Here is a 19,090-nt window from a genome sequence, read left to right on the forward strand (position 1 = left end):
TTGAAGCCTCATTAACTCTAAAAGAGGATGCAGAGACCAGACCCCTGCTCTCTGGAATATCATGACATTTACTGGCACAAATTAACGTTCATGCAGAACCACTTAGCAAATTACTTCCTAATCGCCCTCCACCCCCTGCTGTCCTGACCAGAGGGGAAGGGAGAGCCAGCACCTTTGCTCTCTGGCCAGCATTTTGTCGGGCTGCTGGTGGCAAAGGAGTGGAGCAAGTCTTTCGTTTCCCTACGGTAGTTCCCTCTTCCCGTAGCAGAGCCCCACCGAATCTGCCGGTTTGGACCCTGGGCAGGATGTCTGGGTTTCTAACCCCAAAGAAGCCAATGTGGGAGCATGGTTTTGAGCTGGACAGTCTCCAAATTCAGCCCTGTCTGACCTCAGAAGTCTTGTGCGAGCGGGAGGCACAGAGATGATCCGTCTCCGCTCCTGCATCTCCATGGAGCTCCCGTGGTGTTGAGCCAGCATCACGTCGTAGTGACCCCGAGTCCCGTGGGTGTCTTCAGTGCAGTTCCAGTTGTCGCTGGTGCCAGGGAGACTGGAGCAGCTGGGGGCTTAAGAGATCTGGATGTGACTGTTTATTAACCGAACCTTCCTGAAGGCCCAGTGTCTGTCTTTTCTCCCTAGTGTTGGTCTCTCCAGAGCTGGGGCAGGGGACAGGGAAGGCTGGGATGAGGGGACAGGGACACGGACACCCAACAGTGAGAAACCTTTGGCTCCTGGGGCTTAATCCAGTGAATCCAGCTGTCGGTTTATCACAGCCCAGAGGATTAACGACTCTCCCTGCCTGCCCCTGGGATGCCGCTTCAGGTCACCCCATGGGAGTTTGCCTGCCCTCGTGTTCTTCCCCTGAGATTCGTTTGTTTGCTGTTACCTGGTCAGGTTTGACAAATCCGTTGTAAGTTTTCTGTTGCGGTCCTTCGTCTGTAACCATCTCCCGCTCTTCTTCCCTGCCGCAGTGCTACCGGGACCTGGCGCTGGTGAGCCGAGATGGCATGAACATCGTTCTCAACAAGATCAACCATATTCTCATGGAGAAGTACCTGAAGCTGCAAGACACTTGTCGGACCCAGGTGAGGAGAAAGCCTTCTCCCCAGAATCACCCCTTTCACACCAACCAGGCAGGGGATGAGCGGGGGGCGTTTGAGCGTGGGGGGGCTCGGCCGGGAGGGGGGGTGGCCGGCACTGATGGAGCTCCTTAAGGACTCGCTTTTGGAAGGGAAACGCGGTGGCGTTCGCCAGCCGGGGCAGCCGCGGTGCCGGGGGGGAGGCTGTGGCAGAAGCCGCGCTGATCTCTCCCTCCGCCCAGCTGGTGTGGTTGCTGCGGGAGCTGGTGAAGAGCGGGGTGCTCGGTGCCGATGGTGTCTGCATGACCTTCATGAAGCAGATCGCAGGTGAGTGGTGCCACGGGAGCGAGGCGGCCGCTGCCTGCGTCCCCCCTGCTCGTGCCGGCAGGCTGGGCGCTGTCGGTGACACCCCAGGGCTGACTTGTGGGGGGCTGCACTCGGCCTCAGAGCCAGAGCCTGTGCTGCCGCGCCGCCAGGTCTGGACGGGCTCCCCGAGTGTCTCTGTGCCCGGCTGACGGGCAGGAGCGGGGCTCGCTGGCAGGAACAGAGCCTGCCCCAACCTGTCTGGGGAGGAAATCTCTCCAGGGAGGATGGAGCAGAGGATAAGCCTTCAAGAGTCTGTTGCTTCCAACAGCCTCTGCGAGGGGTGAATCACCGAGAGCGCCAGGAGGCTTCTGGCAAATGCTGGAACAGCCCAGAAGCGTGCTGCTTCCCGTGGCTGCCAGCTTTCGCCCCGCGGCGCTGCGCAAGAGCGCCAGGATCATCCCGAGTCCCTGCTCTGACCTCTGGGGTGGCAAGAGCTGCGCGTGCGGCTCCTCTGTAACTCACCAGAGCTGCAGGAGGCTGCTTGCCCCCCCGACCAGCCGGTGGCCCCGCCAGGGAGCTGGCGCTGCCCCTGTGAGAGCCTGCCGCGGGTCCCCCCCGGCCCTCGGTGTGAGCACCCCCAGCCCCGCGCACATGCACACGCCTTTCCGGATTCACAGGAACGGCGCCTCTTCCGTGTTCTCTGCTCGGCGCTGGTGCCGGCCGCTGGCGCCCGCGGAGGAGGAATTAACGTCCCCCCCATAAAACCTGACGTGGTGTTTTTGTTGTGCGCGCCCGTGACGCGGGGCCGGGCAGCCTGCGTTGGAAATGGCCGTGTCTGCTCTTCAGGGGAGGAAGAATGGGGAGGGAGGGGACGGAGTCCTGAGTGTGAGCCAAGCTGGCCTGGCCCTGTTGTCATAGTGTAAACACAGAACACTTTAAAAACCACTGGTGAAGGCATCTCTTGTTGCACCTCCCCGTGCAGGGCCCCCTCTGTTCTGGAAGGATGCCGCCGCCTCGCTTCTCACCGTTTTTACGGTGCTTTAATTGTTATGATCCCATTGTTTTGGCTTGCCTGCTTTAGGCATTTTCTGTACCCCTGCGAGCAGGAGTCCCGCTCTGCTCCCAGCGACGTCAGCCAAAGGCTCCAGCTTCGTGCTGAAGGCCCACGCTGAGGGCGTGAGACGCCACTTTGACACCTGGCCTTTACGGGAGAGTTTGGGCCTTCTTTGCAGATGCTGTTTCCCCTTTGTAGGCTCAGCAGCTGCGAATGTTTTGTGTTTTCCAGCTACTGAATCTCATCCCTTCCTGGCTTCTCCTTTGCTTTCCAGAAGGATAATTACGGACTCCACGTTATCACAAATGCCCGACAGAAAGGCACATGTACCTAGAAACAGGCTATATCTAGGAATGGCCAAGCCCCTGTGGCAGGCAGCGCGGGACCAGGCAGGAGTGTGTTGCTACAGAGAGGGAGCAAACTCCTTAATTAGCTCTGCCTCGCTGGGGGTGCCGGGATCGGAGCGGTCGGGGGTTCAGCTGAGTCTGGCAACAGAATCCCACCGGTTCCTCTCACTGGCTTTTCTCTTCCCTGTCTCTCTTTCGCGTCCAGGCGGGGATGTGACAGCGAAGAACATCTGGCTGGCCGAAAACGTCCTGGAGATCCTGACTGAGCAAAGGTACGGCTGGTGGGGAGGTGCCGGCGAAGGCTGGCGCCGTCTGGGGAGAGCAGCGGCCGGGCCTGAAGCGAAGGAGGGCGCGAGGGTGGTTGTCCTGCTCGCCGCCAGAGGGGCGGATTTCGGGGAGGCAGTGCTTGCGGTGGCAGCCTTGTGGGGGTGGGGGGGTGGGGTTTCCTGCACAAAAGACCCCTGCCTTCCCTCGCCGTGCGGCCAAGCGGATTTTCAAGTGTGAATTTCCAGCTCTCGCTGCAGGTTGCGTGTGGGAGAGCGTCCCGCAGTCCCTCCGTTAGCAAACCTCCGCTGCGGGGCTGGCAGAGGGGCTGCGCGTCACGTCAAATAAGATGGTCGGCCCAGGCTGAGACCCCTCCCCGAGCTGTGTGCGAGGACACGGCTACTCCCCAGCGGGCAGCACCCGGTGGGTGGTCAGCCCACCCTCTGGGCGGGTGGGGTGGCACCGTCTCGTGGGGCTGAGGAGCACGCGTGGCTCGGGAGCAGCACCCCAGGAATATTTTCTTCCTGCCTTTCCCCAGCTGCGGGGGAGGTGTTCCTTTTGGAGGAGTAGGACAGAGTTAATTGCCCAAAAAAGCTTCCTGTGTTTAAACAGCTCCTGCTTCATCAGGGCTGCAACTTTAATTTGCTGTGGATAGGCCATCTGGGAAGTATTGTCCTATGGGCTCAGCATTGTCCTTTGTTGGCAAAGCAGCCGCTAATTGATGATAAGCAGAATTCCGAGCTGCAGCCTTTGGCTGGGCAGAGTCATTATTTTTAAGCAGCCTATGGCTTTCCGCCGCAGCAGCGCTGTCTGTAATAGCAGCGATTCTCTTAAAAGTCACTCATTACTGTGGGTGACAGTCCAGTTGTTAAAGCGTTTGTTTGGGCGCAGCCGACGGTCCCGGTGCTTTTTATTCCGGGACTGGCTGTGCGGACGCGTGCTGCTGCGAGTGCCATCTAGCGCCCCTCCGTGCGTGGGGAGGAGAGACCCTCCGAGATCTTCTGGGCTTGGCTCACCTTCCCTTCTGCGCCGTTATTTCCCCGGCTGCCTTCGGGCTGAGCTCAACCCTTCTGTTCCCAACCGCGTTTAAGCCCCTACCAGCTCTTGGCGTCGTCTTCCCGTGGGCTGGTACTACCCGCCGCTGCCACCCCGGTGCCTCGGAGCGTCTCAGAAGTGCTCCTCCTCTCACCAAGCAGCGCTTGTCTGGCAAACAAATACCTGCGAACAGCTGGAGGGTGGGAGAAGGAGCAGGTTCTCAGTGGTGACCCGAAGCCACGTCTGGCCGTGGGTCTGCTCCGTGCGCTGCGTCTTTGTCACTGGGGGAGTTTGTCAGAGGAGCGGGAAAAGGCTCGGCCCCCTTGAAGGTGCTGTTGGAGCGTCAATGATACGTCCCGTAGCAGCCCAGAAACTGCCTGAGCGTGAGGAGAGCTGAGGGTTGGAAGTGAGCCCAAGGGAGAACCTGCGGCTCTTTGCTGGGATTTATATCCTTTGATTAGGGGAAAGCCAGAGCTTTAATTAAAAGCCACGCATGTGAAGATCTGATGCCCCATTCAGAGTGTCGAGTGCTTCGTTTAATTAAAAACAGTTCCAGCAATGCCGCTTCTCAAGCCCTGCCCGCCTCAGAGAGGAGGCAAGTCCGCTGCCTCTCGAAAGCCGGCGGTTAATGCAGCCTCTCGCTGCCGATGGTAGCGCCAGCGGACGCTTCCTCCGAGCGTTTCCGTTTTCTCCGCCTGTCAGATCGATGAAGCCCGTGGCCGTGGGTGGCTTTTGCGCCCCCTTTGACAGCATTTTTGTTTTCTGCACAGCCCTCCCTGGGCAAAGGGGGAGACGCTGACCTGCCAGCCTCCCCGGGGGTCCGGCCCTCGTTACTCCCCCATCCTCCCTAAGCGCCGCTCAGCGCCGTGTGCTGCCAGCCCAGCCCACCCGGCTGAGTAACCAACCTGCTCCTGCGGCGTCCAGCGAGACGCAGGGAGAAGGCTCTGGGAAAGCAAACACTTGTCACGTCTTCCCGGGATGATTTAGGGCAGTGACTCATTTGCCACTGGGCTGGTGTCTCTTCAGGTGGCCGCGGCGTTAGCAGCTGCTGCCCGCCGCCGTGGCGCTTCCACGGGGCTCCTGATTGACGGCTCGCCGAGCCGGGGGGGGGCGCTGGGGGTGATCCATCACGCTGGAGGCACCGGGTCGGCCTGGCCCGTTCTTGGCACCCGGCGCGAACAACCGAGCTGACGAGGTCCTTGTTGTGGCCCGAGCGTTATTTGTTGTTGTGCTGAGATGAGGGAGGCTGAGAAGGCGGCGCACCCAGCGGAGCCGGGCAGGGCGGCCCCGGCAGGAGGCAGCGGCCGATGGAAGCGCTTTGCCGGCGGGCTCTGCCGCGCCCAGGCAGCGGGGCTGAAGCGCCTGCCCGCGCTCGGGACGGGAGGGGTAAATCTGCTTCCCCAAAGCCGGTCCTGGGGAGAGAGCCCCCGCGCTGAGCAGAGCCCTCCTCGCCCCTGTCCTGCCCCGAGGTAGGGCAGGTTCCTGCCGTGCCCGCGATGCGACGGCGCTGTCTCTCCCACCGTAGACCCTCCCTGCGCAGCTCCATCTGCCCTCTCCCAAATCTCCCTCGTATTGGATCTCAAGCACGTCTGGTTTTCCCTGGGTTTTGCCATTTGGCGCTTCCCGACAGGCACGACCGCTCCTTTCCTCCTGCCCCACACCCCGCTCCCTGGTCAAGCCGGGCGAGGAGCAGCTCCTGTTCTGCCCCCAGTGCTGCTTCCCGGCTCAGCGCCTTATTTACAGGCCCTGTGTGACCTGCCGCTCAGGATGGCACCGATTTTTGCTGGATTAATCCGCTCGGCAGACCGGCGGCAGGGGAGCGCGAAAACGCCTCTTGCACGGGGGTGCGCGAGAGCGTTTGGGGCCCGATTGCACAGGAAGGTCCTTCGTAGCCTGTCCTGGTGCATCGTCTCTTGCTCGGTGCTGTTGTGGTCATGGAGACCAGTAAAGAGCCTCCTGGTGCTGGCATCGAGGTCAGGACTATTTGTGGGGCAGCTGCTCCCTGCACTCGCTCTTTCTTGCTTGCAGTTGCAAATGCCGTAGGTGGTTGTGGCAGCGAACGGCTCTGTGGCCCTGGAAATCCCCCCGGCTCTTTGTGTCAACCCGTCGGCCGCCCTGCCGGGAGGCTGGGGGTGCGAGCACCCAGGTGGGGCTGTCCCGGGGCAGGCAGGGTTGGACCAAAGCACAGCGAGCGCCTGGGCCTGGGCCGTGGGTGAATGTTCCCTGGGCTGGCACAAGAGGCTGGAGTCCCTGCCCTTGCTGTTTCCTTTGTGCCTCCCTTCCCTCTGTCCTGAGTCTCCATGTTTGCATCGTTTCTGGCTGTGGTTGCCTCCCAGAGGCGGCTGAAGGTGTTTTGGGTTTGTTTTGTTTTTTCTTTCTTTCTTTGCAGGGAGTGGGTGCTGAAAAGCAGCCTCTTGATAGCCATGGCGGTGTACACGTACCTGCGGCTCATCGTGGACCATCACGGCACGTCTCAGCTCCAGGTGCTCCGTCAAAAGGAGGTGGATTTCTGCATCTCCCTCCTCCGTGAACGGGTGAGCACATCAGGGGACCGAGGGCTTGACTGGGGAAAGAGACCTGCCTCTCGGGGGGGGGGGGGGCTGTGGCTGCGTGGGCTGGCGTCGCCCGTGTTCCTCGCGCAGCTGGAGGTGTGGGACACGCCGGTTCCTCACAGTCACCTCCCAGCTTGCGCTGTACAGGCAATGGCGTGAGTTCCGTCCTCAGTGCAGGCTGCGAGGGGCTTTTGAACGGCCTGACACCAGCTATCCCGCCAGACTCCGGGCTGCGGAGGGGGAGAGCAGCTGTTTTGAGGGGGCTGCCGCGTTTCAGTCTCTCTCCTTCAGGCCACAAGGGTTGAAACCGTTCTCTTTCTGCTGCTTGTGGCACCTCGGTGCTTGGGCCTTACCGTAGCTGCAAGAGCGTCCGTTTGTCCCTTAGGGAGGCAGCGAGTGTCCCCACAGGCTTACAGAGAACGCGACAGCCAGCTCCAGGCCTCTTTTTGGTCTGTGTCGTGCAGGAGAAGCCACCAAAGCTGGGCAGAAGTCCTTGCGTTCCGCACCCTAGGCCTGCGGGCCGTGACGGCTCTGCAGCTCCCTGCCCGCTGCTCCGAGGGCCGCCCGCTCTCCCTTTCCTCCTTGCTGGGTGGGAAGGACCAAGCGTCAAGTCTCAGCTTCAGAGACTGGCTGTGGTCCTGGAGCGAGAATGTCAGATTTATGGGCTGATTGTTTGCTTTACAAGAGAGAGAACATTTTAAAATAGCCGCTGACCTTCCCGCCTGTCACCCTGCCTCTCAGAACCTGCGCGCTTCAAAAGAGGGGCAGGCTGCCAGGGGCAGGAGTGTAGATATCGTGCAAAGATTGAATCATCTGGCGCTGGCCAGAAGGTTGAAGGACTGACTGTTCCTCCCTTCCCCTCCTCCTGCACGCCAGTGCCTTCTCCCTTCCCCCTGCTCAGGAGCGGGTGAACGGTAAAGGACATTTTTTTCTCTTTTTTGTTCCCCCCCTCCTCCCCAGTTCATGGACTGCTTCATGATCGGCCGGGACCTCGTGCGGCTGCTGCAGAACGTTGCGAGGATACCCGAGTTCGAGCAGCTCTGGAAGGACATCATCCACAACCCGCAGGTCCTCAGCGCGCAGTTCACAGGTAGGCAGGGCCGGGGCCGAAGGGGCGGCCGGCTCCGTCCCGCCCTGCCCGCGCGCGAGGGCGAGCCTCTGCCGGGGCCCCGCTAGCCGCGGGCAACCCCCTGCTGCCTTTGCCTGCCCTCGTGGCGAGGCTGCCGTGACCGTCGGCCCGTCCCAGGGAGAGCCGGAGCCAAAATCCTGCGCAGCAGCTGGTTTTGGGTCCGCGCTGGCTCGGGGCTCGGGCCCGTGCTGGAGCCGAGAGGCTCCGTTACAGCCCTCCTAAAGCAAAACGCGTGGGGGCCGTGGGTTCCTTCAGACGCTCTCTTGGAGGAGAACGCGCAGAGCGCGCTATAGTTACACCTCCACCGGCGTCATGCCCACGTGGCTGCTTCCAGGGCCCCTCACGTCACCAACTGGAAGAAGACGCCTCCAAAAGCAGCTTTCTGCCGGCTGCAGGGAGCTCAGGAACAGGGGCAGGGCCTGCACCCGTCTCTCCCGTGGTCGGCTCTGGCGCTTGGCAGCTTTTGCCGTAGATGCTGCAGAGGCCTTGTAGGTGTGTGGGCTTTAAACCGTCCTGACACACAGATGCTTGAGGCAGCTGCGGTGATAGATCGTGAGAGTGCGGCTGGGCTGGGGCGGGGGTCGTTAAATTGTATTGCCTGTTCTGGACTTTACACTTCCGTAATTGTCGTTGTTGCTTTTTTTGAATTGACTGATTTACGAGCCGAGATGAAGCTGGAGCCCAAAGATATAAAGTGTCTGCGTCCTTCAGACTCTCCAGAAGAGAGCCTGATGAAGCTCCACAGCTCTAAATCAAGAAGTCCAGAAGTTGCAGCAACTGACACTTTCCAAACGGGATTTGATTTCTCCCGGTAGCCTCGTGCGCTTGCTGCGCCCAACACTCGGCCGCGGAGCGCTCCGCGCCGTCTGGGTTAAACCAGACGTGACGGAGGGAGGGTTGTATTTATAATTTTCGTTGGTATAAATTATTCACTTCTCTAGGGGCTGTCGCATCGTTATCTGTCTGCAGCAATTCTAGTGAGTGTTTGGAAATGAGGCTTTAAAGTGTTCCCCCCCCTGCCCCCAGCGCCTGCGTTCCTCTCGGGGGCCGTGTTAATGTCACTTTACGGATCTCACATGATGCTCAGGGAAACTCGCGGCGCATCATTTGATTAAATGCTCCTTAAGCTCTGTGATCTCTTCTCCATCTCCTGCCTCCTGTCATTGCTGGTCTCTGCTGAGTCTTCCCAGCCGAAGGGCTGCAGGGACCCAGTTCCCCTCTCTGGGTTATCAGAGTTAGCCTGGGGGGCTACTGGAGGCAGCGGCGTCTTAGCCCTACGCCTAAGGAAGGCTCACGCTTCGCGTTTCCAGGGCTCGGCCCTGCCTCTTCCTGCAGCTGTGCGCTCGCTGGAAATATTTCTTGGCTCCATCTGGATCTTCCCAGCTGAGCGCCGAGCTTTCACGCCCGTGCTTGGAGCGTCCTGGGGCCACCTGACGTGTCCCTCCAGCTTCGCGTGCTTCCCGCGCTGGCTGGTCAGGGCTGTTTCCTGGGCTGCTGCCAGTTTTAGCCGAACGACCCAGCAAAACGATACCCAAACTGGGGCTAACACCGGTGCTCCTGACCCGTTCTCTTCTGACGGCTAGCGAGCTCCCCGTGGTTTCTGCCCTTTCTCCTTTGTTCCCCTTTTCTTCTGTTTGACCCCACGACCAGCGGCCCGCGGCGTTGCTCGGTGGTTCGTGGAGGTGAGGCGCCGCCGGGGTGAGCGCCCGCGCCCACCAGCGCGCGTCTCCCCTCGCCGCTTTGGCTCACGCGCGTCCCCCGGGGACGCCCCGGCGCAGGCAGCCGGGTCCGGCCGCGCACCGGGAGCCCAGCCTGCCTCTGTCGCTCCTCCCTGCCCCGCAGGGGGACCCCGCGGTCGGTCGGCTCTGGGGGCAGGATGGGAGGACCCGGAGCAGAAGCTGATCTGTTTCGGGGGTGCCCTCATTCCTACTTGCTCGTGTGGAGCCTGGAAGCTCCCCTCCCCCAGATAATTTCCCCCGCAGCTGGTTGTAAGACCGCTTCTTCGCCCTCTCGCCTGCGGTCGAGAGCTGTAGGAATTGCTCTGCAGGGTGGCCGTTGCCTCCAGCAGCTGCCGATCCGTACACGCTCGGGTTTGTGTCGCTCTGTCAGCCCCGACCCGAGTCGGTCTCGCTGAACTCCGCGCTCCCGCACCCTCAGCAGCGCCGAGGACTGGGGAGAACCGCGGCAGGGGGTGGCTCTGGGGTGCAGGAGCCGTCCCTCCCTCTGGGCAGCTGGGGGCTCTCAACCAGCGAGGTGCTTTTGGGGCTCTTCCCCCCCTCCCCGCGATGCGCAGCTCTGCGCCGCCCTTGCTCTGAGCTCGGCGGGAGCCGGCGGCTGGGCGCTCTGCTCGGGAGCTCCCCGGGGCTGACCCTCCGCCTGCGCGGCGGCAGGGCAGGGCGCACCTCGTGTGCGAAGCGGCCCCGGCGCCTGCCTGCGTCAGAGCTCTGTAAATCCTTCAGGTTTGGTCCGGCAGTGGCGGCAGCAAAGCCTCTCTGCTCAGGTCGTAAATTCCTCCTCTTTGCAGCCGGCTGGGAGCGAGGGCGGCTTCGGCGCCTCCCTTCCTCCTTCCCGTCCTCCGTTCCCTGCGCACGTGCGCGCACACAAGTTTTCTGTTTGGGTCTGAGCTTTGGTGTTACAGCTGGGCACCTTTCCTCCAGGGGAGGAGTTGGATTGACATGCTGGCCCGGCCCGGGGTGGGCGCTCTCTGGGTGCCCGGGCCGAGGGGTGGGATTTGGGGAACGTGCTTTGTCGATGGCGACTTGGGTCTTGGCGTCTGGGCTTTCTGGTTTCTCCGCCGGCTCTTGTCCCTGCCCTGCTGTGCATCCTCTCTCCCTTTCTCCAGGCTCTCCTTCCTGGCGTCCTCATTAGTGATCTCTGACAAAAGCTTGCTCCGCACGGGAGGTGTTTTAGACCTTTTCCAGCCAAAATGTTGATCCCTTTCCCACTGCCTGTGGCCTGGGGGAAACGGAGCTTAATGCTCCAAACTCAGCTCGCTGCAGATGTTGGTAGATCCCTGCCCAGATCCGGTTCGTGCCGTGCTGGAGCACAGACCGACCTCTCTCTCTCTCTCCCCAGGTGTCCTGCAGCTCCTCCAGTCGAGGACTTCTCGCAAATTCCTGGCGTGTCGCCTCACTCCCGACATGGAAACCAAGCTGCTCTTCATGACCTCGCGGGTAATTCCCTCCGTGCTCGCCGAGGGGGGTCCAGTGCCAGCGCGGGGGAGGGAGGACACACGTCCCTGCCTGGTCCACGGTGCACCAGTCCCGTTCCCACGCTGGCTGGCACCGGGCACGGGGAGGGGAGCGCCAAGCACCGGTCTGGGCAAAGGGCAGAGCTTTGCTGGTGCCAGTGTTTGTTGCTTCTGGCATCTAACGGGGCCAGGAGGAGGAGAGGCTGCCCAGCAGGAGCTGGTGTAGATGGGCCCGAGACATCCCTGGTCTTCATTAAAAGGCACAAAACAGCTTTGCAGGGGAACCTTGCTCCTGGCTGGCCGCTTTCCAAGGCAAGCGCTTTCTCTGAATGGCCGCCATGCGGTGGGTTATCGGGGCTCCGACAGCAGCCGCCGTGTTCGGGAGAGGCCAGGAGCTGCGCAGCCCCAGCGCCGGGCGCAGCTGTTATCTGTGGTCTCACGCCAGGCAGAGCTCGCTTCCCCCTCGGGGGCTGCGCACGCGGGGCGTGTGGTCCCGTCCGCTCGGCTGGAGACGGGCCCCGCGTGAGAGCGCGGCGCAACGGCCTTGGTGCTTCCTCGGTCTCTCTGAAGACGCTGCCAGCACGGGGCACTGTGCGGAGTGTGCTGAAAGAGGCGGATTAGAGGATGGGAGACCGTGGTCTTGAGCGAAAGCCGCCTCTTTCCCCTCCCCTTCAGGTCCGGTTTGGCCAGCAGAAGCGGTACCAGGACTGGTTTCAGCGGCAGTACCTGTCCACCCCAGACAGCCAGTCCCTGCGCTGTGACCTTATACGCTACATCTGTGGCGTGGTCCACCCCTCCAACGAAGTGCTCAGCTCCGACATCCTCCCGCGCTGGGCCATCATCGGGTGGCTGCTCACCACCTGCACGGTGAGTTGCGAGGGCCAGACCCGAAAGCGAGTCACGTCGTCGCCTGCGATCCCTTCCCTGGCGGGGAAGGGGGTAACCGGCCGATGCTGGAAGCCGCTGGGGGAGGTTGGGATTAGGTATTTGCTGGCTGGGGGAAGGAGAGCGTTGCAGAGCAGCGGTAGGACGGCGGCTTTGTTCCGTGCTCTGGTTTTCGTCCAGGCTCTGCTGCACAGCGGGTCCTTTGGGATCTGCTTTCTCTACGTAAACCTCACCTTCTCGCTTCCAGCTTGTCAAGCCCCTTGCTTCTGATTAATGTTTATGGCCCATCTACAAGGCGTGGGGCCTCTCCTGTCCCAGTGGGGTGCACCCTCCAACGAGATGCCTCATTACAGCCTCGCTGGCTTCCACTCTCTCCGCCCGGCCCGCTGTCCCCTGTCCCACCCAGCACTGCGATCCGCAGCACTGCTCGAGCAGAGCAGAGGCTGCCGAGGGAGCGGCTGTTGCTCTGCCCGTGAACGAGCGATGCGCGGGGCCAAATCTGACGTGATTCGGGGTTGCAGCCAGGCCGTGCTGCGCAGAGCGCGTGGCTTCTCCCTCCCGGCTGCCTTGGCCTCTGCGTCCTGCCCTGGCTGGAGCCGCTTTCGAAGCAGGCAGGTTTGCTCGAGGATTTCCCACCTTCTCTGAAAAAGCAGCAGCAGCAGCAGCAGCCGGTGCCCAGGGGTGTTTTTGGCAGCTCTGCCCTATGTGCTGGTGGGAAGGGCATCGCCACCCCGCGCCTCGCTGCGGCAGGGCCGGGCGTATCGGGCGTGCAGAGGGATCGGGTGCTCAGCACTGTATTCATCAGGTGATTTGTGGGTTGGTTTTTTTTTTTCTTCCCTAGTCCAACGTTGCTGCTTCAAATGCCAAACTGGCCTTATTCTATGACTGGCTCTTCTTCAACCCGGAGAAGGACAGCATCATGAATATAGGTATGCACAGGGAGGCTTCCTCTGCGTGGGCAGGGGTCAAAGGAGGGGTTAATGGCTTCCAGAGCTGATAGAGGTAGGGGGATCTGGTGGGGAAAGCCCAACAGATTATCTCCGAAGGGCATCAGTTCCCTCCCCTGCTCTGAACTCCTGGGATTTGCTGGAGAGTTGCAGAGATGGAGCCACTTTTAGTTGGGACTTTCCGTATCTGCGGTAGCAGCAAGCCTCTTCCCTGAGGTCGGTAGCCGGCCCCGGAGCGTCCCTCCCTGTGGGCAGGCAGGCTGCCTGACTGCAGGGCTGTCCCAGGGCTTGGGGCCTGTGAGCAAGGGCCGATGGAACCAGGGGCATCCTTGCTGGGAGCTCCTGCCTGCAGGGAAGTTGTTTCTGGCCGTTGTCTGAAGCCTAAGTGTTATTTAGGAGCTGGCTGAGGGCGAGGGCTTGTACAAGCCAAAAGAAGGGGGTTCCCTCTGCGCCCCAGGGGCAGAAGGCAGGGGCACAGGGGGAATGGGGGTCTCTGAGGCTCTCAACACAGGGCTCCCTGCTCTCTCCTTCCAGAGCCTGCCATTCTGGTGATGCATCACTCCATGAAGCCTCACCCTGCCATCACCGCCACGCTGCTGGATTTCATGTGCCGGGTGAGCTGCCCCTCGCTCTCCAGGGAATGACCTGGCTTGCCAAATGACGGGGGGGGTTGAGCCACGAGGGCTGCGAAAGCCACCTCTGGGGTCCGCGCGGTCCCTCTGCCGCCGGTGGGCCCGAGGCTCCTGCGGGGTGTCCAGAGAGGAGAGCGCAGAGGGGAAACAGCCGCGCTCTCGCCGGCTTACACCGGCCAGCGGTGCAGAGGTCGCGCTCCCAGGAGAGCCGGTCACTGCGTCGGCCTCGGGGGCCTGTTTTCGCCTCGTCCTCTTGTCCGTGGGGCAGCGGGGTGGCAGCGTGCTGGCCGGGAGCTGCTCCCTCAGGGCCGGCGGCCGCGCTCTCCTCTGAGCCCGGCCCGTCGCCGCTGCAGCGGCCCGTCGGTGCCGGTCAGCGCGTTCCCTTCTCTGCCAAGACAGAAGCTGGGAGCAGGCAAGCGGGGAGCTGCACAGCCCCCTCCCTGCTGGCTGGTCACGAAGGGCAGGGGGGACGGTCGCGCAGGCTCGGGCGAGACAGATGTCTTCGCTCCCCGGAGAGTGCCGGGGCAAAGCCCCGTTGCCACTCGGTCCCGCAGGAAGGGAATTTCATTAATCCCTAGAGCCAGCGATACCAGAGTGTCATCTCACTGCCCATTCTTCAGAGCCAAAAAAAAACCCCAAACAAAACAAAAAAAGCTCTTCCCCCTCTTTTTTTTTTTTTTTTTTTTCCCTGCATTCCTCAGTGCATCGTCTGGCCGGTTCTGCTCTGAGCCTCTTGATTGTGAAACAGCCTGCAGAGCAGCTCGCTGTCTGCTGGCAGCCCTTCTCGCCTCCCCTTACCTATGCTAAATTAAGGAGGGGTTTTCCCCTGGCTGATCTGTCGAGAGCGCAGTCAGGCCTCCTGCTGCGGACGCTCAGCCAAGTGATTCGCCTCTTAAAACCGGCCCCCGGAGGCTTTGCTGAGTCCTCCCGGTCTCTTGATCAATCCAGGGCCGATCCTGGAGGCCGGGAGTGTTGGGCCCATGTGTCATTCATTAATGGGAATACCACTGTGGGAAAGCATGTAAGACTTCCCAACTCTGCAAATAAATCCTTCCAGAACGATGAGCATTAGTAGGAAAAAGGCTTCTGAATTGTTCCCTTTAGTACCTAATGAAATGCTTGGCCCCGTGTCTTTCCCTGAGGGCAAACAGAATCTCGCAGGGGCCAAGCCAGACCCACCATCTCCCTTTCAGCCATCCCTGGGCAGGGACCAGAGCTGGTCCTGCCCCTAGATCCTGGGGGAAGCCATGCCAAGAGTTGCCAGTTCCAGTAATTTGGTCCCAGGGAGGGCTGATGGTGTTTCTTGGAAGCGGCATCTTTCCGTGGCGGGAGCGCTGGAAGAGCTGCGAGCTGCCTCGCTTCCCTCCCTCCTGCCCAGCGCACTCTGTGAGCTCCCGTCCCCGAGCTGCCCGAGTCCAAAAGCAGCTTCTGGCAGAGGAACTAGGTGGAAGGTTCCCGGGATGACCCAGATTTCAGGGAGGAGTCCTCTTAGCTCCCTCCAAAAGCGAAGGACCGTGTGCGAACAGAGCCGCGTGTTGCTTAGGGTGCCCTTCTTGTGTCCCCCCCGCTCCTGCAGCGGTCGCTGCTGCTTGGAACGTGGCCCTGGCAAAGCCCCAGGGCTTCCCACAGCTCCAGGGGCAGCATCCCTGTGTTTTTCTCCTCCCTGGGAGATGCACCAGCTGGCCCTCCGAGGCAGAAAAGCCAGAGGCACGGGCTGGTCCCCCTTCTACCCACCGTCCCCGAGATGCTGCGCTCGGAGAGCTCCTCTGCTGCCCCTCTGGGTCGAGGGCGGCTGGGGTGTGGTGCTCGAGTCGAGGGTGACCCAAGAAGCCGACCGACGGCCTCAGCGAGCCCTGGCTGTCTCCTGCCAGCCGGCACAGGCCCGGTGGTGGGCAGAGGGGTTCGTGGCGCTAACGTGGTCGTTCTCCTGTTTTCAGATCATTCCCAACTTCTACCCGCCGCTGGAGGCTCACGTCCGGCAAGGCGTGTTCAACTCTCTCACCCACATCGTGGAGAAGCGAGTCCTTGCGTAAGGCAGCCCTGGATTTTATTACCTTTCTGCAGCTGCTGCGCCCCGGTTTTCCTGGGTCTCACCAGCCTGGTCCAACCAACCTCCAGGCTCCCCAAGAGCTGTGAGGTGTATGAACTGTGGGGGAAGCCGTAGTCGTGTCCTTCTGGTGGTGGGCCTTGTCCTGAGAGCTGTTCCCTGGCTCAAGAGAGCGGGTGGGTTAAGAAAGCTGTAGCCACCCTGCTTCAGAGGGACAGAAATGGCCCCAGCCCTTTCTGGGCCCCAGGCTGAACGGAGCAGCCTCGCTCCTGGTGCGCCGGCCTGCAGGCAGCTCCTGCAGCAGCCGAGTTCCCCTCCCAGGAGGCAAGGCCTCCCCTTCCCATGCACCTTCTGGTGGCACAGGTCCCACGGGTGGCAAGGTGAGGGAGCTCCCGGTTGAGCTGCAGGAGGGAAGGTGGCACCACGGAGCTTGTGGTCTCTTAACACCGAAGCCCTGACGTGAGGGAGGAGGTCCCCTCGCGCGTCCGCTGGGGCGAAGTCGCGCAGCGGGGCGCCGCGTCCCGGCTCTTTCATCTCCTCCCTTTCCCTTCCTCCCTCCCGACGCAGACATCTGGCCCCTCTCTTCGACAACCCCAAGCTGGACAAAGAGCTCCGCGCCATGTTGAGGGAGAAGTTCCCAGAGTTCTGCAGTTCGCCCTCGCCCCCCATCGAAGGTACGGCACGGGGCGGGGGGTGGAGAGAGGCGGCGGTGGGCGCTGCCGTGCCAGAGACGGGCCTTTCCCCGGCTCCCCCGCAGCCATTCGGAGGGTCGGAGGGGGACTCCGGGGAGAAGGAGGGCTCTGGGTGCTCGTATTGGTGGGTGGTTGTGGTTCCCCTTCGCCTCGGCCCTGCTGTGCGCTGAAGATGCACGCTACCTGTTTCTCTCTCTGCTCCGTGGGGGCTACTTAGCCTTTCTTCTCGTAGGTTAATTGATTAACATAATCAGGTTAAACCAAGAGCGAGCTTTTCTGCCCGTATCTAACAGGAGAGCGCTGCTGCCTTGCCAGAGCTGCTGGAGGACTGTGCTTGTAAGCCTGCCTGGTTTTCCCCTTGCTGCTCTGGCTGAAGGGACTCGTCTCCCCCCCCCAACCCCGCTGCCCCAAGCCTCGCAGGGCTGGCGAAACTTCCGCTCTGCCCAGGGACCGCTCTTGGCCTGGGTGAGGGATGGAGCCCGCAGGACGCCGGGCGGCTGGAGAATGACCCCGTGCTGCCACGCTTGGCACCGGGAAGGGATGGTGAAATGGTGTCGCTGGGAGCGCCCTTCCCCGGCTTGAGTTTTCCAGGGTCCATCACTGGCCCAGGCCCTTTCTGGTCTTTTCAAAGCACTTTTATCTCCTTGGTGGAGCCTGTTTGTCGGCAGAGGGGACTCGTAGGCAGAGCCTGCCCTGCCCATCTGCTGTGCGAGGGGCCCTTGTAACCTCGCTTCCCGCGCTGACCCCTTTGCCTACGTTCTTGCAGTCAAAATTGAGGAACCAGTTTCCATGGAGATGGACAATCATATGTCAGAAAAGGACGACAGTTGCTATGACAATGCCGAGGCGGCGTTCAGTGACGACGAAGACGACTTGAACAGCAAAGGTGAGGAGCGCAGGCAGCTGGGCACCGACGCCCTCAAGTGCTTCTGCACCGTTCGCCTCGGCGCCGGGTGGGGTTGCCCCGCCGGCTCGCGGGCCCCTTCCCTCCGTGATGGAGGATCCCCAGCGAGCACCGTTCCTTCAAAGCCCCTTTCCCCACGAGCGGCGGGAATTGCCGCGCTCGAGGCAGACGCCCCCCCCCCCGCTTCGTGAGATCCAGGTTTCCTCCTGCACAAGAGGGCGTCGAGGCCGATGCTCTGCTGCTTCCCAGTTCCCCGACAGCCAGACTCGGTAGCTCTGATACAGATCTGTGCTGAAATGGAAAGGCTTTGGGGGCTTCAGCCCCTTGCCTGGTTATTCCCTAGAGCTCAGACCCTTTGAACGCAGCGCTTTCCCCACCCGTGAGTCCTCTCTAGACGTCTGACGAGTCTCAAGCCCCGCTCGGTCGGGAATCCCTGTGGCAGATGCTGCGCCGGGTGGTTTTGTTTGGGAACAGGGTGTCCCTGTTCTCAGGCAGCTGCTAATGAGGCTCAGGCCTCTAATTGCTCAGCCACACGGTTTTCATTACGCTCGCTCCCTCTCGAAGCCGTGGGGCTGGCAAGCCTGCGCAAGGCCAGAATCCCCCTCTGCTCGCTCTCCGGAGCTGGAGGCATCTCAAGCTGTTCCTGGCCTTGGTGGCAGGACTCTCTGTGGGCTTCTTGCCGTGCTGGAGGGCTACCCCTGCGGCGGGGAGGGGCCACAGGCCCGGGATGGGGGAGATGATGTGGCGCGGTGCTGTACCACTGCCTTCAGGAGTCCCGTCAAGCCCTGCTGGCTGCTTGGGGCCCCTGAGAGGGACACGGGCTTGAAAGCCACGTGCAGAGAGGGGGGTTTTGCACAAAAAAAAAAAAAAAAAAGGGGGATCGGCCACCTTGTCCCGTCCCTTAGTGGCAGCCTCTTTGCGAGCGCTTCTGCCTTGGCCCTGGCGCTTCGGGACTCCGCTGCAGTTCGGTTTTGTGGTCTGGAATGAGCCTGGAGGATGAGGGTGTGGAAAAGCACTTGGGGTATCTCAGTCCCGGAGCCCTGAACACAAGCGTTTGCGCTTCGGGTGGAGAGAGGCTTGGGAGCTCGCTGCGTTGGTGGAGCGTGTCGAAGGACAGGCAAGGCGTCGGGTTTGGAAACGGGACCGAACGAGACCCCCTGCGTTTGGATCCCATCCCGCCTTCCTCCTTGCTGTGACCTGGACACGTCTCTAGAGGGTGAAGGCAAGACCTGAGGCTGGGGCCACGCTGCTTGTCTTGGGGTGGCGACTGCCCCCGCGGCCCCGCGCAGCTCCCGCCGCTAGGACAGAGGTCGCCTCCGCTGCTTGTTGGACGTAGCCGCTTGGGAAAACAGACCGTTCCACTGTTGGGTGCTTTGTTGCAGGGAAGAAGAGGGAGTTCAGGTTCCATCCAATCAAAGAGACCATTGTGGAGGAGCCTGTTGATATCACGCCGTTCCTGGACCAGCTGGATGAGTCGCTGAAGGATAAAGTCCTGCAGCTGCAGAAGGGAAGGTTGGTGTCGTTGGGCCGTGTTACGTTTCGTGTTGATCTTCAGGGCAACCACACACGAGACCTTTTGGTCCTGTCGTACAAGGCTGCTCGCTCCAGAGCCCGTCTCTCAGAGCTAGCGCGATCTTCTGTCCCTCTGACACGCAGGGGTCCTGCACAGTTCCTGCAGGGAATGTCCAGGTGGTTTTGGAAAGTGCTGGGTTAAGAGCCTTGTAATTAGTCCTCGGAGCGGGCTCAGAACAGGACACCTCAGCCCCTTTGCTGGGGGCTGCAGCATTTCTCTGCATCAGTGACAGGAGGGCGAAAGGCAGAGTTTCATCCTTCTCCGCTGTCGGACTGACGAGGGGAGGCGGCGTCGGCCTTTGGGGCTATCGCTGCCGGCCGGGGGGGGTTCAGCGCACCTCTGCGTGGGACAGGGAGGTCCCTGTGTCTGCGCTTTCTCTGGACTTCCCCACCTCCACTCTCGATTTTCAGTGACCTTGGAATTAACTCCATCTAAAGAAGGCTGAAAAAAAGCTCTT

At 61.6% G+C, this 19,090-nt stretch overlaps 1 protein-coding gene across 1 annotated transcript in view; it reads left to right on the forward strand.

Moving 5' to 3' along the window:
* The window catches only part of INTS3 (integrator complex subunit 3), a 41,935-nt gene that overhangs the window by 9,191 nt on the left and 13,654 nt on the right, over positions 1 to 19,090 (forward strand). The window contains exons 4-16 of the mRNA XM_086478196.1: positions 969 to 1,082; positions 1,319 to 1,403; positions 2,989 to 3,055; positions 6,472 to 6,616; positions 7,595 to 7,724; positions 10,839 to 10,936; positions 11,629 to 11,820; positions 12,680 to 12,767; positions 13,320 to 13,399; positions 15,355 to 15,446; positions 16,032 to 16,138; positions 16,923 to 17,042; positions 18,443 to 18,572. Coding sequence (XP_086334322.1) covers positions 969 to 1,082; positions 1,319 to 1,403; positions 2,989 to 3,055; positions 6,472 to 6,616; positions 7,595 to 7,724; positions 10,839 to 10,936; positions 11,629 to 11,820; positions 12,680 to 12,767; positions 13,320 to 13,399; positions 15,355 to 15,446; positions 16,032 to 16,138; positions 16,923 to 17,042; positions 18,443 to 18,572 — 1,448 coding nt within the window. The remainder of the gene's footprint in view (positions 1 to 968; positions 1,083 to 1,318; positions 1,404 to 2,988; positions 3,056 to 6,471; positions 6,617 to 7,594; positions 7,725 to 10,838; positions 10,937 to 11,628; positions 11,821 to 12,679; positions 12,768 to 13,319; positions 13,400 to 15,354; positions 15,447 to 16,031; positions 16,139 to 16,922; positions 17,043 to 18,442; positions 18,573 to 19,090) is intronic.

The sequence above is a fragment of the Leptosomus discolor genome, chromosome 26 (assembly GCF_034619465.1).
Source record: "Leptosomus discolor isolate bLepDis1 chromosome 26, bLepDis1.hap2, whole genome shotgun sequence".
In the NCBI taxonomy this organism is placed as follows: Eukaryota; Metazoa; Chordata; class Aves; order Leptosomiformes; family Leptosomidae; genus Leptosomus; species Leptosomus discolor.